General features: G+C 31.6%; 1 protein-coding gene and 1 pseudogene across 1 annotated transcript; one reads left to right on the forward strand and one right to left on the reverse strand.

Moving 5' to 3' along the window:
• Window positions 1-755: 755 nt before the first annotated feature.
• LOC17875720 (ervatamin-B) lies at window positions 756-2,716 on the forward strand. Its single transcript, XM_006280735.2, has 3 exons — window positions 756-1,188; window positions 1,940-2,471; window positions 2,656-2,716. The coding sequence occupies exons 1-3, from the start codon at window positions 756-758 to the stop codon at window positions 2,714-2,716; spliced, it is 1,026 nt and encodes a 341-aa protein (XP_006280797.2).
• Window positions 2,717-11,706: 8,990 nt separating this feature from the next.
• LOC17875861 lies at window positions 11,707-12,972 on the reverse strand (annotated as a pseudogene).
• Between the last annotated feature and the right edge of the window lie 1,436 nt (window positions 12,973-14,408).

Genomic DNA, 14,408 nt, shown 5'->3' on the forward strand with positions numbered 1-14,408 from the left:
AAACATCCAAGCGTACTATGAATAATCTGAATTTGGTAGGAGTATTCTGAAGACGTTCAACAAAGTTCTTGTAGAAGGCAATCGAATTTCAATTCTACAAGTTCAAATGAATAACGTTGTTTTGGGTAATTAATCCATAAGCTTATGGAGATAAATGGTTGGTTAAGGTTAGTAAAATTTTATTTTTTTACTCTGTTTGTAACCACATTATAACGAATGTTTCACATAAAATAAAATAGAGAATATGAGGAGGAAAGTGAAGATGATGATAAGAAAGATGAAGAAAAAAAAGGAAGAATAAGAGTATAACGAAGAAGCAGACAGTGAAAGTAATACTGACAACGATCATGAAATATCAACATTGAAGATTACGAGAAAGAAATAATATGAAGAGTAGAAAAACGATGAACGTGAAGAGAAATACGAAGACATAAATGTTGGCAGCCAATTGAGTATGAAAAAACAAGATTGATTCATTATTGCCTATGACGGACGTAGCTAAATTAGGCGTGCAGGAATTGATACGTAATATGATTATTGACCATTTACTTCAATTCGTATTAAAAAACCTCGTACGTTAAGACTATTCAAACATAAAACATGTTTACTACATAATTACATATACACGCTTTGAAATCTCTATATAACACCAGCTTCTCATAGCTCGTTTCTTGGCAACAAAGTCATTTAAACCTAAACAAACACTTATAGCAACACTTTTCATATGCGTTTAACTCTCTCTAGTTAGTAGTAAAATGGCTTCGGTCATTTTCTTGATTCTAACCATTCTTTCAAGAACTTCGAGAGCAACCTCTCATGGTGGTAGGCTCTTTGAAGCTTCTGCTGTTGAGAAACATGAGCAATGGATGTCTCGATTCCATCGCGTTTACTCTCACGATGCTGAGAAAGCGAGTAGGTTTGAGATCTTTAAGAAGAACTTAAAGTTCGTTGAGAGCTTCAACATGAATACGAACAAGACTTACAAGTTGGATGTCAACAAGTTCTCTGATCTCACCGACGAGGAGTTTAAGGCGAGGTACATGGGGCTGGTGGTGCCTGAAGGTACTTCATCACTTGATTCTTACAAAACGGTGTCATTTAGACATGAAAATGTCAGTGAAACCGGGGAGAGCATGGACTGGAGACAGGAAGGGGCCGTTACACCCGTTAAGAACCAAGGCCAATGTGGTATGTGGTTTAAACAACTAGTGTGACATCCTCTAAAATAGCAAGATTTCGGATCAAAACTGCATCATATTTTTTAAGTAGATACATACGAAACTTGTTTTCTTGAATAATAAATTCATATTATTCGTAGGAATAATTTGCGTTTTAGTAAGAAACTTAATTTGCGATATAATACGTTTACTATTCATAATTGGCAAAATAATACATTTTCACTATTTGAACACTATTTATAAATCTCTTAAATCTAATAACTACGATATTCATCAAAATATATTTGGTTTTTATAAAATTCTAGTATAAAAATCAATATTTTTATCTCCATAATTTGATATACATAAGAATTTATGTACAGCGGTTTATATATACGTATAATTGTATGTGTATAGATATTTTTCTGGTCTATATATGTATATTTGTTTATGTGTAAAAATATTTCTTTGTAGTTGTTTGTCTCTGTACAAAATACTTTATGTATAATAATATGTTTCTGTACAGTTGTCTGTCTATACAGATATCTGAATAGTAAAACTGGGCAATTTTACTAATTATGAATAATAAACGTACTCTATTGCAAATTAAGTTTCGAAAACGTACTACAACGCAAATTTTCCCTTATTCTTAAACCACATGCATAAATGAGCAAATTTATCTACATATTTTCATGATTTTCTATCATAAAAATGATTAATAATGTATATGAAATTTACTACTATTACACCAAACTTTTTTTTAATAATTTAAAATAGAACAGGATGTTGTTGGGCATTCTCGGCAGTGGCCGCAGTAGAAGGCATTACGAAGATTACGAAGATTACGAAAGGAGAGCTCGTATCGCTGTCCGAACAACAACTGTTGGATTGCGACAAAGAAAACAACGGATGTGGCGGAGGGTACATGTGGAATGTGTTCGGCTACATTATAAAAACCCAAGGAATCACCACAGAGGATAGCTATCCTTACCATGCATCAAAACAAACCTGTTACTCAACTCGTTCCGTTGCTGCAACCATCAGGGCTTACGAGATGGTTCCTCAAAATGATGAGGAAGCATTGCTAAAAGCAGTGTCTCAACAGCCTGTTTCAGTTGGGCTAGACGGGTCAGGACCTGCGTTTAAGCAATATTCTGGCGGGATATTCGACGGAGAGTACTGCGGGACGGAGCAGAGTCATGCAGTAACCATTGTTGGTTATGGTACGAGTGAAGAAGGGATTAAGTATTGGTTGTTGAAGAACTCATGGGGAGAACAATGGGGAGAAAATGGTTACATGAGAATCAAAAGAGACGTAGATGCACAGTGGCGGAGCTAGGATTTACATTCATGGGGGTCAAAATGTAAAAGATAAAATTTATAGGGGTCAATTATATAATATAGCAGGGTCAGTTTGATAATTTTAAGCAAAAATTAACTAATTTTGAAATTTCATCAGGGTCAATTGACCCATATGCTTGCATATTGCCTCCGCCCCTGTAGATGCACCTGAAGGAGTGTGTGGTTTGGCCCAATACCCTGTCTATCCACTTTCTTGAAATCTTTTTTTCATACTGTTTGAGTATATGCATATTGGCCTTTTGCAGACGCATGATATGTTTTTGAAATTTTCGTTTATAGATGTTTGTGTAAGCATGTATTACATTGGTGTAATAAATATGGAGGTTTTTATTTATGGTAATTTGATCTTCGCCAAACAGAAAACATGTTCGAAACCCGCAAGGGATCTCCAGAGTTGGTGGAAATGATCCTGCACGACTCTGTTTTCATACTAGAGTTCATGTTGTGGGTTTCCGAAAAGGGAATAAAGAAAACAAGAGATCCTCTCATGGATAAGCCTTGTCTTAGTAACACAGTCAAGGGAGATCTCATATTGCTCGAGAACCAGCTTCCTTAATTCATCCTCGAGAAACTTTTCGATCCGATCTTTCAATACTCCGCTCGGACCAGACATTTCGAGAATTAATCATCAATTACTTAAATTAATTCCAAGATGAGAGCGGAAACAACTCAAAGTTCAGACATTTCACTGATTTGGTTTGGTGTGTTTACGTCGATTCACTTCTCGAACAAATTATATGCATAATTAATGCGACTAAGCTAGATACAGGGGGAGTGAAGTTCGAGGTCATGCTAGAGCAATTCTCGCTGGATGTAAGTTTTGAGAATGGTTGTTTGAAGATACCATGTCTCTGCGTTGATGATGGTGTGGAGATGCTGTTTAGAAACGTATTGGTATTATAGTATATGCTTACTTGTATATCACATTGTATATGTATAGCTTAATTTGAGTCTGTATAGTGATCAAACATGTGGCGCCGTTGACGGGTTTTGCTGCCGCATAGGTTGATATTAGGGCATGCACATCGGTTGTGGTCGTCCCCCAAAAAAAAGTTTTTTTTAAAAAAGAATATAACCAATCGCGGGCAGCCACGTGTCAGTGGGGCCCGCGATTAGGGAAAAAAGGAAGAACGGGACCGTCCCGTTTTAGTTGACGACCCACTCTTTTTTTTTCTTTTTTTTTTAATTTTTAACAAAAAAGTCTATGGGACCACGCATATATACGCTAATGTGGACGCTCTTAGTTAGCTGGTGAAGGCCTGGTCATATGTTTATAAACCCTCAATTCTAGCCACACAATTCATAATAATTTAGGTTTTGGATATTTTAAGTTTTGGACTTAATTTTGTAAATCAAAAGATATTTTAGTTCTGAATAATTTTTTATACAGATATGGACATTTAAAATTGTCGTCGTAAAATTGTAGAATTTATATATATCGTAAATTATGCTTTTTTAAAAAAATACAGTAAATATCAGTTAGTGAATAAGGAAATATATACTATATGTAATATTGACTAATTATTAACATCTTTATCGGTTTATATTTATTATATATACATATATATATTTATAATCTATATCAAAGATTAGTTTTTCTATATCTTGAATATTTTAGATTAATACAATTTATAGAAAAATATTTAAATATGAATTGTTTGATTTATGTTAAAATTTAGATTGGTTAAAGACGCAATCAACGGCGATCTTATCAATTTTTAATTTTTATATGTTAACATATTTGCATATATAATACCACAAAGTTAGGCAAATATCTACTATATACAGTATATTTATAATTATCACTATCTGTATCATCTATATTTAATTAAACCTTTTTAATTTCCATCAATTATTTTCATCAATATCATTTTCAGTTTAGTTTTTTTATAAAATTCTTTTAAAATTTTTGGTTAAAATTATGGTTAAAACCATATCATATATACACAAAGATTACAAACTTCTGAATGTTTTATATTCAACAATTATTAAGATTTTCTGAACGTTTATAAGATTTAAGGTTTTCGATAAGCTAAAGTTCACGCCTTTTTAACATTAAAATCTATAAGTTATGGGTTTACTCGAAATAATACGGCTTAATTAAATTATGTTTTGATTTGCTCGTATCGAGATGCTTTAGATTTAATCTATCTTATTATTTTTGCAACCCTTTTTTTGACCACCTATGATTAAAAATTTTTTTGACTATAAATACCCTTCATATTTAACTAAACACTCTATTATCATTAAGGTTAAATGGGACAATTATTCTAACGGGTCGGTTTAAAATCTTTTAATTACAACCCGATTGGAGTAACTGGATCTAACATTTGATACAATGATTATTACTAACTTCGTATATAAAGGTGATAATAATCATCTTTCCTTTTATAACTACAACAGAAAATATCTATTGGTTATTAAAAAATACAGCGTACCAAAGGGCGTAATGATCAGTTTAGTATTAAAAAATCTTCTTTTCTAAGTATATAGATAACACCTTCCCTATTATTAAGCACACGCACATCTATATTAATTTCACATTCAGAGAATATTCAATTGATTTATTCTATATTAAGAAACAGTATTAACTGCGTCCCATAATTTTAGAAACAATATTAACTACGTCGCATGATATTAGGAGTTTATGCTAACCAGATCTTTTGATTGAATGTTACTTTCTATTGTATATGACTGTGCTTTCCAAATCTTTCAAAAATTATATTATATTGTATTTTTAAAATATGTTGACTCATTATAGCAAAACTCGACTTGAATGTTTTTGATAACTACGTTGCATAATTTTAAAAAGATACTGGGTTGTTGCAATTGAGGGTCTTGCAAAATAAAATAAAATTCTGATTTAATAACTTGAATAGTTGAATAATCGTAGGTTTTCTAGGAGTATGATAAGATTAATTTTCTTTTATGAATATGGAGTTTTAAATTTTATTTTGTAAAAAATGATGTGAACACACTAATGTATAATTTCTTAACAAAAAAGTCCACATAAATAATTAGGACCAAAATTTAGTAACTTGGTAAAGTTTGAGAATATAGTTAGCATTAAATCGGAATGAAATTTATTCCTATAAAGAAACAAATTTAATTTCGCAATAAAAATGATTTTGAAGCCAAAAAATCATCATTAATGTTAATATATATGTATATATATAGAATACCAAATGTTAATCAAAATATTAAAAATCTCCTATAACTAAGGTAAGTTTAATATTGTATCAGAAAATTTTAGATTAAAATATACAAGCAAACAATACTCATTTATTACAATTCCCATCACAAAATTCGGTTTTGGTAAGATATGTTTAGATTAGGAGAACACATAAGCGTTTTTATTTATAACCATAAATCATAAAATCAGAACTGATTAAAGATTTCCTTATTATTAGTTAAAGATCGAGTAAATATAGGAAATATAAACTAATTGCTACACAAACATTCTCAATCACACCTAACCTTATTAGCAAGGATCTCTATAAATAGTCTGTCAACAATTTACACAATAGAAAAATCATCAGAGCATACACAAATTACTCATAGAAATTTCAGAATAAACTTTTATGTTATTTTCTACATCTAAATATACGATTGTTTATGTGTCTCTAATATGTAATATAGTACAATAGACAGATTCATTCTAGATAGATCTTCGGTTTCAAGCTGTAATGTATATCTCTAAAATAAGTTATTGTTTTTTCATATCTGTATTGCTCATCTTTCTTCTTCATTTATCCTTTGTATTTATAGTTATTTTCTGAGTTCTATATATTCATTTTAATATTAATTTGGCATGAATGAAATATAGAAACAATGACGAAATTTAAATGTAACTTCAATTCCATTTATTCCAATTTTATTTTCTTCAGAGAGTATATACAAATATTATTGCATAAAATTTTCCTTTTTTTATTTTGCTTTTGGGGAATTGTATTTGTTTGTGATAATCTGAAAAACCAAAATAATGGGTTAGTTCTCTCTAGCTAATTCTACCAAAAAAAAGTTCTCTCTAGCTAATCTTTATTTTCATCCACTTATTGTTGATCACAATACATATGTGGCTAAAAAATAATGGTAGGATAGATAAAACAAAGATATAAACAATTATATTACCTACGTGAAATATATCTTTTTTTTTTAAGTTTAAACAAACGTGAAGTTTGTTTTAATACGGTTTAGAGCAAATCAATTCTCAAAGTAAAAAATAAAACAATTGCCAAAGACTTGGTTCTTTATATTTTCATAAGTAATAAATCATATCTCATTAATTAAAGTTTATATCTTGGAGTACCCAACTCTTCCAACTTGAATTTTAAAGTTTTTGTTTAGCAAACAAAAATAAAGTTAATACAGTTATAATTTTAGTGGAGTTACCAAATTAGTCATATTTCTTATTTTAAGATGTATAAAAATGTCTATAAAATTTTGATATATGATGATAACTTTTACTGTTTGGTAGTCATTAAATAAGTTTATTATATTGATTATACATCTTAGTATAGTCTATTTAGAGTTTAATAAAACTACATTTTTATATAATACAAATAATGAAAAATATCAACACAGCCAAATAAATCTGCAAAAAATATGTTTTCGTTTAAAAAAAACCAGAAATTCCCCCTCCCGTCTAGGTACACATTTAGCAAATTCTTTGATATATATACATCACATAGGATACATTGTTCATGTTGGCAATCAAAGACTATGCTAAACAAATTTTGTATATAACTATATATAAACTATAACATTTAAAGTTTTACATAACACATACGCATAAAATACTGGCCCGTGGTAAGGTTAAAGTTTTACATAACACATACGCATAAAATACTGGCCCCGTGGTGTACCACGGGGTAAAATCTAGTAATTTATTAATAATTTTGACATAAATTTTATCTATCTAAATATTTCAAACGATTATAGATAAAAATCTATTAAAACATAAAACTAATTTCTGAAAATTGTATATCCATCCTAAACAAAATCAAGGAAACAACAGTTATAATGGTTTGAAGAACTTTTCCAAATCTTCAAAATTGTTTTGCTACGCTTGGACCTTGGCTTCCACATCTTTTTTATTATACCAAACAAATCCCTTTGAATATTCTTCAGATGTCAAATTACTTGCTTTAGGATTTAAGCTATTGCATTACATTGAGCCTAAGAATTTTGATTTTGACTTCGTAGAGAGCAAGTTGGCATCTTCTTTAAGTTCATCTCAAATAGATAACAAATATAATGATTCGAAACGAAGCTTATCAAAAAATTTAAATATGAGATTAAAAATATAAACTGAGACAAATTATAAAAGTATTTATAGAAGTAAACTACAATTTTTGTAGGGTTTCAAGTAAGGAGGTGTAGTTTTACGGGTTTTCCTTTTAACTTAAGCGTATTTGCTTGAAAACCGTAATTCTAGATTTCTTACAATATCGGTTTAAACCAGATCTGATTTTGGTCTAATAGTTTTCGTTTTTAATTTAAAAAATGATTTTGGTTTATATATATATATTTTTTATTATTAAAAAAGACTCAGCAAAAAAATTCGAATACATGAGAATATTTTCATTAAGGGTAGATTGGTAATATTTTCCTGAGAGCGAATGTGAGCCCTCCGGACTACTCCTTTAATATATTCGATTTTTAGAAAATAATAATAATTAAATAAATTAAAGGTAAATATAAATAAAACTTTCAGTTCCTCCGAAGTTAGCCAAGATTTCATCTCCGACGAGATTCCGGGTAGTTTGTGTCAAATTAGGGTTTGACACATCACAAATTTTTCGAACGTTGTGCTTGTATATGCTATTTCCGGTCTAAGAGGGACGAGACATGGAGATCAAAAGATTTTAAGAACGAATGTGAAATAGTACCTCTAAAGAAAATAGTGATACTTTAAAAGTGATTGGACATTCAAAAGAAAACATCTCTATATCCATAATGAAATATGTTTAATTTGTCGAAGTCACTGGAATTCTAGTGTTTTGAGATCGTGAACCTCGCGAGATTAACCTGAAATTCGTTAGAAATGAAATCTCGACTAATTAGGAAGAACTAAAAATTTTCTTATTTTTATATTTTATTTATTTAATTATACTATTTTCTATATATATGTATATAATAAACTAGAGAAATAACCCGCGCTTCGCTGCGGTTCACGGGAAAAATATATATCGTTTGCTTTGTATTTTGAATACGAATTGATATTAACATCTCGAATAATAAAAATAAAATCAATGAGAATATTAATTCATATGTTTGTAGATATTTGAAAGATAAATTCTTATGGATTTGGTCTATAATTTTACAAACAAAAAAATTGCCATATTTGTTATATTGGGTAACTATATTGAATGAGATAACTTAAATGTTACGAAATCAATACTATTGAATGATTTATTGCATGCTTAATAAGGATGATAAATCCTATTTTTTTCTCACCATCTTCTTTTGTATATAATATTGTTCCCTTCTATTCTAATTTTTTGAATCCGCCGATATGAATGATCAAATATAAATGAATTTTATATTTATGATTGAAAGTAATACATATAAATTGTGCTTGAGTAGATGGCATAATTTATATAATTCTTAAAACTTTTAAGTTACATTAGTATATATAAAGCAATACTTAGAACAACCGTTTATGTAAAAACTGAAACTGGGACAATGTTTTTCCCATGAAGTTATGAAATAAAGTTACAACTAATCAAAAACTGATCCAACATACCAGTTGACCTCTATGCTATTGTTGCATGGGTTGTATCTTCTTCTCCGTAGTTAGTAGACTTGTTGAAATGATAAGATGCAGCAAATTCAGAGCTACAAAATTTAATATTTTACACTGTTGACAAATATTGGCAATGGACAGCATATTAGAAATTACCTTGTTTTGTGGTGTTGAAGTCCAGGATTGTCTGGATTTAGAATTGTCCTTGAAAATCCGCAATCATCTTCAGCATCATTGGTAATACACGGCTTCCCTAAGATGTAACATGTAGAAAGAATCGGGTTCTAGTTCTTTATCCGTTCTATAGATTCATGTCCATATCATATGTATAGAATTAAATATAGTTGTTACCTTGAAAGGATGACAATCTCCAAAACCTGAGAACACAAAAGACTGGGTTTACTTTGAATGTGGTATTGTAACCCTTTGATGTCCATTTGGTTAAGAACTTGTCAGCACTATATCCTCTTAAATGACAGAAGATATGTTCATCCCTGTAACAGGAAACACTCTATAAGTATTCCAAAATAAAAGCAAACAATTCAATGTAGATTGAACATAATTTTAGCAATGTTTAGCAATTTACCTTCCATTAATAAGTTTGAAACCCAGAGAATTGACACCATAAGTATTACCATACTCATCCACCTTTCTAAACTCTTCTTTCATAGGACCAACATCAATAACAGAACCATATAAATCTAGCATGACTCGCAATAAGACAAACTTTGTTAAAATTGATTACTTTAAACTTACTAAAATTATTACAACATGTTGTAAAAGAAGAACAAACTTACCATACGAATTATTGAATGGGATGACTCCTTTGAAAACATGACTAAAATCTTCAAACCGGTAGTAATCTCTGGTGGACAGAGTACCTAGGATCATCATGTCTGTCTTCTCAAAAAAAATTTATCTGGTACTGATGGTTGGTGTTCCGTTCTGGCAACACTGGCTTGATGACCTCGAATGTTATACCATTCCCCATCATAAATATGATTAGGTACACAGTGTTTGAAATTCTGATAGCATATAGAAGCCTCAATCCGATCACCCTACAATAAAATTTCCGTGTTTCATCAATTACTACATGTAAATCAATCAGTTTAACATATTAAGCAGTTCAAGTGATTAATATGTTATAGAGTTCTTAAGACTTGCGTTTAGCGCAATTACATTTAGCGCAATTACATTTAGAATTCACCTACCTACAACTTTATGTTCGACCATGATCACAAAAATTCAGTATTGCTTCAATTGCTATATGTAAATCATTCTAGAAATCGACTCAATGACTATATGTAAGTGACAAACAATTGCTATATGTAAGTTATATAGAAAATCACCCTTTGATCAGCAAGGATTAGAACCCTTTTCACCATGAACTCTATCTTGTAAGAAATACTCAAAATCTTCACGTCTATGTTCCAATCAGTCCTCGATGGATTCAAATTGGCTATGCAATCTCTCCGCATCTCGAAACGTCTTGTAGAATATCGTGATTCCGTTTGAAGAAAAGTGTTGAAAAAGAGTATCGGTGTTTAAGGTTTTAATCGGTTTCAATTTTGCCAAATAGATTCAGAGTTGGAAGAAGATGAAAAGTCTATTAGTGAAATAATATTTATAATCATAAATCGAAATGGTGCGTCGTTTAAGTTTTCAATTAAGTTTTTTTTTTAATTATGATTTTGTGTGGATTTATTTAATGTAATCAAATAATATCTAATAAATTAGATTTAATTAATTTTGATTATTTTTGATAAAACATTTGTACATTAAAGAATTTTTAACACTAATCAAAATTTACATATGTATACCCTACATTTAAACCATCTGTTAATGGAATAACAATTTTAATTTAGCTAACAGATAAGCACTTGGATTAAGTATCAATTTTTAAAAACAAAAACCAATAGTTTATTAGATTTAAAATTTAAAACAACATCAAAGTAAATGCAACAGCATTCTTATTGAAGATTGAAAACAAAAGTAACATGTAAAGAGGATGCATGGTAATGCTTATTCGTGCATGGAAAGGTAACACGTGAAACTTTAAAAAGAGATCCAATTGGTTTTTTGAGTTTAGATAGCTGAATATCAATGATTCTGTTAATGTGTTCATTTTCAATACATAAGAGGATTTGGTGTGTCTTGCCAACCAAGGCATTTATTGGGCCTGGTATGTCTTGGATTAGTTTATCTATAATGAAAAAGAATTGAATCGACTCATCATTAGGTACACGGCTCCGCGACTATAACTATTAGAGAAGCTATTTAGAAATACACTAACTTGATTCGTTTGAAAATTGAAAAGATTGACTATATAAAGCGTAATTATTCAAGACTGCAACAAAAAAAAGTGTATCCATGTTAATACATATTCCTGCATGAAAGGCAAAGAACGTAAAACCGGAAATGCAACAACTTGATATGTAATTAAATGTTATCAAAAATTCCTTTAAAGACTACGTTAAGGGTATTGTTTTGACATGCCCCATCTTCATTCGTAATCAAAATCTTCAATCCTTTTCTCGTCGTCACTCTAGATAGTGCAACATATAGTTGCCCATGTGTAAAGACTGGCTTTGGTAAAAATAATCCAACGTCTGACCTTGGCTTTTATTAATAGTAATCGCATATGCAAGAGCTACAGGAAACTGGCGACGTCTCATACGGAAAGGAAACTTTGCATCCGGCGGAGACACAAACATTCTTGGGATAAGTACTTTTTCATTAACACCGTTACCTGTTACGATTCTTGCCTCTATAACATGATTAGCCATTTGAGTAACAATCAACCTTGTACCATTGCACAAACCACCTTTATGATCTATATTCCTTCGTAACATGATAGGGGCTCCCTTCTTCAATGTTAATTCATGCTTAGGTAATCCTGAAATGTTGATACTGTTTAAAAATTCCTGCGAGTAGACCATATCGTCGAAACACTTGTATCCGACGTTTCAATGGAACCTGAACTAAGATAACGTTTTTCTTCACCTATGATATAATTAAATATGAATAAGCCACATATAATCTACTATACTTATAATATGACCAAAAAAGCATAGAATTAAATACACGTAAACAATTACATTACATACCTGGTAGTTGAGAAAGCATATATTGATTGATTTTATCAACGTCTTCGTTCCTTGGACTAAGAATATCTCTGCGTTTAAAGAATTTTGGGTCCTTCTCTTTAACAAAGGAATTACCATAGATTTCACGAACAATTGCGTGGATTGGATCCTCAAATGCTGTTATTAGTAAATCTTCGGGTATTTCTATTTCGACCTCGCCATCATTTGGCTCGTTGATTTTCCCATCACCAATATCCAAAAGCCACTTTGAGAACTCGGCGAGAGCAACCGATTGCTCACTATTAACGCCTTTCCGTAAGCGCATATTTTCTGTAAGTTTTAAAACTTTACGACTTTGCCAAAGCAACGAAGAATTTATAGAGGCTAAAACCGTTGCGACCCTACCACCTTCAGGAATTACTGGGAGAATCTGTCTAAAATCACCTCCCAAAACAACGACCTTACCTCCAAAAATCCTATTGCACTTCATTATATCTTGCAAAGTCCTATCCAACGTTTCAAAACAATGTCTATTCATCATCAGAGCCTCGTCCCATATAATGAGTTTTGCTTCTCTTATCAATTCTGCTAGATCGGACTTTGCGTCGATCGAACACATTGAATATTAACGCCCGTGTCTGGAAATCCGGGTAGTGTTGATCGACATTGTGGTCGGGTGTCGATCGATGATAGAGAGCAGAAGCGATAAAAATGATAAATTTGGGAATACTCTTCCCCGTGCTCGAAAGCTCGTTTATAAAGGAGAAACCTCTCAACTTTATTAATCAAAATCAATATCAATCATAAACTAAATTACAAACTCTCTTAAAAACCTCTATTTATAATAAACCGCAAAACCCTAATGGTTAGAATATTCTAGAATAATAATAAATAATTAGCTAAAGATAATAACTATAGATTTTTGGGATATTTGGAAATATTCTAAATATCTCGCTGCATGATTCGTCCTCGAATCTTGTATTTGCGCTGCATCAATCGACACTAGTAATTTTGGTTTGACGGTTTAAGTTTTAAATCGTCGGTTCAATTGAGGCTTGGTTTGGGGGAAAACCTAGGTCGACTTTATAAGCTTTGGAGCGTCGTTTCTCTCTTAAAACTTCACTTTGTCGCTTTGTGAGTTTGAGAGAGAATAGAGAGTGAGTTTGACCCCTTTTTGGTGCTTTTGAGTGGGTTTTTGGAGGGATCAAAGCTTGTTCTTAGTGGTTCAAGGCTAGAGGAAGGTTGATCTGTGGTGTTTGGTGTCTGTGGAGATCGTTTTCACCCTTGCAAGTCCCTGTTCGTTGTTGTTCCTTCTTGTTAAAGAGGTGAGTGCATGACCAGGCTTATCTAAGCATGTTTGATCATTGTTTTAGGGTTTTGATGATTGTTTGATTGATTTCCTTTGCTTGTTTGGCTCTTTATTTGATGATTGATGCCTGTGGAATCCCTTGGAGACTCGCTCATATCATGGTGTGATACAAGACTCGGTGGTGAGCTTGTATCAGGATAGATATGATGGCTATACAAGATGGCGGTCGCTTCTCTCTTGTGTAGGAAAGATGGTCGTTGATGTAGATCTGACACGATGGCGGTCGCTTCTCTCGTGTGGGATCGAATGAAGGGGAAGTGCTGGCGGATTGAAGTACACCACAGAGATGTGATTGGTCTCTGATACAGTACACGATCTTAGCCTTGTGGAATCACACACACAAGACAAAGAACAAGCTTATTCTCTTAAGAACACTTAAAGAGAAGAAGTGAAGAAAGTTCGGTTCTTTATAGATAATCAAGGCTAAAAACTCGTACAACTGCTGCAGGGGGACTTTATAAGAGTCCTTCAGCTAGCCCTAAGGCCGAAATAAATGTAAAAATGCAACAAAGGAAATAAATAAAATTACAAATACAAAACCATTGTTTTTGGAAAGAAAATAAGTAAAATACTAAAGCAAACTTGAAACCTCGTGATGAGCACGTCTCCTAGCCGTTGTTGGGGCTTAATGGACCTGCAATTATCGAAAATATTGAATAGAACTTACCTGGATGCGATCTAGGCCC

This window comes from Capsella rubella, unplaced genomic scaffold (genome assembly GCF_000375325.1).
Source record: "Capsella rubella cultivar Monte Gargano unplaced genomic scaffold, Caprub1_0 scaffold_8, whole genome shotgun sequence".
Lineage (NCBI taxonomy): Eukaryota > Viridiplantae > Streptophyta > Magnoliopsida > Brassicales > Brassicaceae > Capsella > Capsella rubella.